General features: G+C 54.2%; 1 protein-coding gene across 2 annotated transcripts in view; it reads left to right on the top strand.

Annotated features, from left to right (window-relative positions):
• The first annotated feature begins 3,234 nt into the window (after window positions 1–3,234).
• The window catches only part of LOC122125638 (kallikrein-1-like), a 3,609-nt gene continuing 1,226 nt past the window's right edge, over window positions 3,235–5,617 (top strand). For both annotated transcript variants that reach the window (XM_042700183.1, XM_042700182.1), the window contains exons 1-2: window positions 3,235–3,292; window positions 4,521–4,680. In XM_042700183.1, the coding sequence (XP_042556117.1) occupies window positions 3,247–3,292; window positions 4,521–4,680 (206 nt within the window). In that variant the 5' untranslated portion in view covers window positions 3,235–3,246. The remainder of the gene's footprint in view (window positions 3,293–4,520; window positions 4,681–5,617) is intronic.

Below are 5,617 nucleotides of genomic sequence, written 5' to 3'. Positions count from 1 at the left end.
TCCATGTCTGCGGAACTCAACCAATCAGATATGGCCTTATAAACAACAAAAAAAAATAGTTTTCTGGGAGAAGAAAGAATTCTTCTTCAAGCAGGGAATGGTGGTTCACACCTGTCATCCTAGCTACTCACGAGGCTGAGATCTGAGGATTGTGATTCAAAGCCAGCCCAGGCAGAAAACTCCATGAGATTCTTTTTTTTTTTGGGTTCGGTCGTGGGGCCTGAACTCTGGGCCTGGGCGCTGCCCCTCAGCTCTTCAGCTCAAGGCTAGCGCTCTACCACTTGAGCCACAGCACCACTTCCGGCTTTTTTCTTTTTGCTTATGTGGTGCTGAGGAATCGAACCCAGGGCCTCAGGCATGCAAGGCAAGAGCTCTCCCACTGAGCCACCTTCCCAGCCCCGTCCATGAGACTCTTATCTCCAATAAACCACTCAGAAAACTGGAAGTGGTGCTGTGGCTCAAGTGCTAGAGTGCTTGCCTTGAGCTGAAGAACTGAGGGACAGGACCCAGGCCCAGAGTTCAAGCCCCACATCCAACCAAAAAAAAAATCTTCTTCCTCATGTCTGAAACACACATCACTTATCTATATTTTGCAACTTAGATTGATGCTACGGGGGTGGAATTTTTGGGGGTAAGCTTTCTGAACTTGTTTTGGAGTTTCAGTCTGGTGTTGGGTTCTTTAATTTGGTTGAGTTTGGTGACTCAGTTTTCTTTTTTTTTTTGGGGTCCAGTCGTGGGGCCTGAACTCTGGGCCTGGGCACTGTCCCTCAGCTCTTCAGCTCAAGGCTAGTGCTCTACCACTTAAGCCACAGCACCACTTCCAGCTTTTTTCTTTTTGCTTATTTGGTGCTGAAGAATCGAACCCAGGGCCTCATGCATGCAAGGCAAGCACTCTACCACTGAGCCACCTTCCCAGCCTGTGACTCAGTTTTCTGTAACAACATCAGCACTGAAAACCCATGACAAACATGGAGACATACACAATATTACCATGGGGAGGGTCCTAATGAACAAGAGGCAAAATCCAGAAGGTCACATGTAGAAGACCGTGAAATAGATATTTTTAACATTAATAACTACAATGAGATAAGACAGTAGCTCCTAATTGTTCTGGCCAACATGGAGAGAAGGAAGACAGATGAGTTCAGAGCTTCAGAATCCAGCTCAATGGCATAAAGAGTTAAAGTTTCTGTGTCTGTCCTGAAGAAAACATTCCAGTTTCATAGACATGGGGCTGAGGTTGCTGGAAATCAAACTCAGAATCTTATATTTCAGTGTCTGGATGGCAATGTATAAATCACAGTTTGCTGCTAAGGTGAAGGCACTGTTGGGAACTGGACTGAAGGCATATGGAAGACTCAGATGGTAAGAAGCGGATGCAGGAGGTCTGGGATAGAAGATGGAGAGTTGTCCTACCAAAGATCTTGAGGCAGGTGCATGTAGCCTGTATCTGGACAGGCTATGGGACACACTTGGCCTTTATCTTGGGCCCTCCAGGAAGCTGGGCTGTCTTGATTTATGTAATTCCAACCGTGGCAGCAGTCTGAGGGTGTGTGTGGGGGAAACCTGGTGATGGGAAATTTTCTTTAACAGTAAGTAAGAAGAGTTTCTGTCTGGAATAATCCAGAAGGAGCCAGCAAGATCAAGCTTTTCTTGAGCACCCAGCTTTGTTTTCTGCCTCTCATCTCCATCTCCAGCTGGCAGTGCCCAACTGTTTGCGAAGAACTCTTGAAGAGATTGAGATTTTATTGACTTGCAAACAAATCAGGTAACATCCCATGGTCTGAGAGACACAGGTGGAGCACAATAGATACTGGGTCCAGAAGCTTTCCCGCTTCTTGCACAGTGGGCACTGTGGCATTGCTGACTACGTGTTGCCCCTCTCAGCCCCAGGTCAAATAGAGACCAGAAGCTTCCAGGAAGATTTCACATGTACAACAACTTGCCCCAGTGGTGAGGCATCAGAGATGAAGAGTCGTTCATCTTACAAGGGAAGGAGGCAGTGAGTAGCCCTGTCCAGGATTTCTCCTGCTGAGAGATAGTATCTTGTTGTCTGGAGCACAAACAAATTAGCTCTGAAGAAATACCTCATGCCATTATACTGGACATTAAACATTGTGTCTGTTATAAGGGACACATTGTGTTTATCGTCCTGAACTTTAAACACAGCTGTTCTCCTAGGCACACCATTTCTAAGACCACTTGCTAAGTCTCTTTGGTAGCAAATACAAATACATCATCATCATCATCATCATCATCATCATCATCATCATCATCATCATCATCATCATTTGTTATTGTTGTTATTGCTCTGAAGTCATAGAGAAGCAGGAGAGGCTGCTGGAGACCTCTCTCCATGCAACATGTGTGTTCCACCTTTCCCTACAGGATAACTCCCTTGTCCTTCCTTAATGACCCTTGCCCATCTGATCTGTGTGTCCTCGGCCCCACCAGGTTCCAGGTCCACTTCTCTATGACTGCAGGAGGAAGATGGGGGCTTGATATGGACATGCAAAATGTGCCCTTGTGTTGAGGTGTGTGTGTGTGTGTGTGTGTGTGTGTGTGTGTGTGTGTGTGTGTTGCTGGGCTTCAAGGAGACAGAGCGCTATGAACCACAGTGTAGAGAGTGGGGACCCATAGGAGGAAGCCACCAGGGTCCCATGTTCTGTGGTGTTGCATAGCGCCCTGTGTTGGGCAGGCTGGGCTCTGTGTGGCCAGCTGTAGCTGATAGCATGGTGCTGGGTCTACAGGCATGAGACATCATTCCCTGCCTTCAAGACAGGGGAGTGGAGGGGTTCATCATGGTGGTTCCCACGTGGGCCCCACCAGGGGAAGCTTGGATCCATCTCAACTCCACAGGATAAAGGAAATGAGAGCCCTGGCTGCCTGTTTGAGGGGACTTGGGGCGGGGGTGGAGCCTTACTTGGAGCTTTGTGTGTGTGTGTGTGTGTGTGTGTGTGTGTGTGTGTGTTGGTTAATCCTCCACCCTCTGTGTCCTCCCCTGCCTGGCCTTTATTGCTCTACAGACCAGAGCAAGGCCTGGCCTGGGCGGACCCCTGGACAGGGCCTGCAGACAACTGGTCCTTCCTCCATGGTGGGGAGGGAATGGGGGCGACACTGGCCTCCAGAGTAGGGGTGGGGCCTGGCCAGCACCAGGTAGGGGTGGGACTCTGAGGGACAATGAGGGCCTTTAAAGGTTCCACAAGGTTCCCAATTCCTAGCCTGCCCCTGGACGCCTCTGCCATCATGTGGCTCCTGGTTCTGTGCCTCATCCTGTTTCTGGGGGGGACTGGTGAGAGCGTGGGGGGCCTGTGGGAGGGGGCTGAGGTCCTGGATCCCGCATCTTCACTCCTGTAAGTCTTTCTCATCTACTCGAGACTACAGCCCACTGCCCACCCTAGACCATCGCCCTCCTCCCTCCTCCCCCCCAGGGCTCCTCTGCCCTGGAACCTTCTCTTCTCCCCAGCCAGTAGCAAAAGGGAGGGCTTGGGCCATCAGTCTGTCTCTTAGGAGTTCGCCAATGCTTCCAAGGAACCCCTAACCCTGGATCCACCGCCACCTCTGATTTTCCTGTGACCCTTGAGCCTGCGGCTCCCCCAAATCTCAGCACACCCAGTGTCTTTCCCACCCCAGCGGTCAGTGTCTTCCGCAGGCTGATGTCACTTCATCTCTGACATCCCACAATCCAGCGGACCATCCTGCTCCCCACACTAACTGGCGGGGATCACCAGAAGGCTCCCCATCTCTCATGGGGGAGTCTGCAAATATCCTCCCTGTCCCACGCTCTGCTCCATGCAGAGCCCTAGTCTCCCCCCAGCCAACACCCCCAGACCCTCCTTCCTTCTACAACTCATCCTCCACAAGCTGCAGCTCTCCCCACCTGCGTACCGCGTCTGCACAGCTCTGGTTTTCTGGGACCCAGCCAGGGCCTCCTGCTGCCCTCCTAGGCACCCCAACATGTGATTCCAACTCCCTCCTCTCCTGTCTCCTTGGTGGTTGGGCCTGACTCAACCCCATTCTCTGTGCTTGTCCTGAGAATGTCCTCAAGTTTCTCCAGTGCTCAGGCCATGAACCCCATCTCCCTGAGCAGCGCCCCTCGCCCTCCCCCTCAGGACCTCTGCGCATGCGCCACCCATCCCGACCACAGCGCCCCTGCGCATGCGCCGCCATCCCAACCACGGTTTGTTCTCATAGCCCCATCACCCTGACATGACCCCTCCAGGACCCCTCTCCCAGCCTTGGCCCTGCTCTTGCCCTTGCCCTTTGACCTGGGAGCCCCGAATTCTAACTATCCCTGCCTAGCTGACCACGTCTAGCCCAATCCGGAGACCCACATCCCAGATGCTGTGGTGGCATCGTCTGCCCAGGCTCCTGGGTCTCATCTCCCACTCAGGACCAGCCGCCCCCGACCCTCAGGTCCTTCCTGAGACCTGGGGCTGCATCCCCATGTGCCCAGCCCAGGCCCTGCACCTTCTTCCCCCATCAAATCCTGAACCCAGGTCTCTGCTGACCCTTTGCAGGTGCTGCGCCCCATGTCCAGTCTCGGATCATCGGAGGCTCAGAGTGTGAAAAACAGTCCCAGCCCTGGCAGGTGGCCGTGTACAATTTTAACAGAATCCAGTGTGGGGGTGTCCTGTTGAACTCCCAGTGGGTGCTGACAGCTGCCCACTGCTTCAGCGAGTGAGTAGGAGCCCATGGCCGGGGAGGAAGGCAGCCCCGCTCCAGGAGAAAGCAGCTAGGGACTTTCCAGAACCCCTCAGGCCAGGCTGGGGGCTGAGGGGCTAGGGAGGGCCTGCAGGGGTGCTGGACAGTGAGAGGGAGCGCTGGGTGGACCCCCTGTCCATGTCCCCCACCCCCGTGTCTGCCTCTGTCTCTCCATGGTATCTTTGGGCATCTGTCTTCCTTTCTGTCCCCGTCTCTCTTGGGTGCGGTGTCCCTGCCTCTGTCCCCTCTGTGTCTCTGTGTCTCTGCCTCACTGGTCCTCCTCCTCCCTCTTTGCTGACCACACTCCCAGCGTGGACCCCTGGGCACCCCTGAGAAAAGGAAAGGCTGTTCTTCAACTGTGTGAGAGGGAAGGTTTTCCCTCTGTCCCCCCCCCCCCCCCGCCATCCCTTCTGTCCACCCTGCAGAGCCTCAGGGGAGCCTGGAGAGGCTGGAGCTGGGTGAGAGCAACTGAGGGAAGAGGAAGGAGAGGGAGGAGAGTGGAGTAGGGGTGCAGGAGCAGGGCTCTGGAGGAGGGGACAGGCCTTGGGCTTCAGGCCAGGCCCTGCCTGCCGGGAAGCCCTCAGCGCAGTCCCAGCTGTAGTTGGGCAGCTTGGGGCCTGGCCCTCCTCCCCTCACCCCTCCCCTCCCTCTGCTGTCCTCTTCCCCTCCCTTCTCCTCCTCTGTCTCTTTCATGGCCTCTGTCTTGTCTCCTTCTCATCCCCTCCTTCCTGCCCCCTAGATTCCCACTGTCCCCCTCTGCCTCTCACCCTCCACCACTGTACCTCTATCTTCTACCTCTGCCTTTCCCACTCTTCCTCCCCTTCTGTTTTCCCCCTAGCTGACTCAACTTCCCTAGTGATGTCCATGTCCTTCTCCTCCGTTTCTCTGCCTCTGTCTCTCGTTGGGACCGTTG

Source organism: Dipodomys spectabilis, unplaced genomic scaffold (genome assembly GCF_019054845.1).
Source record: "Dipodomys spectabilis isolate Male_0828 unplaced genomic scaffold, ASM1905484v1 ptg000266l, whole genome shotgun sequence".
NCBI lineage: Eukaryota > Metazoa > Chordata > Mammalia > Rodentia > Heteromyidae > Dipodomys > Dipodomys spectabilis.
The sequence above is the reverse complement of the archived record's forward strand: the minus strand, read 5'-3'. Positions and strand labels throughout refer to the sequence as shown.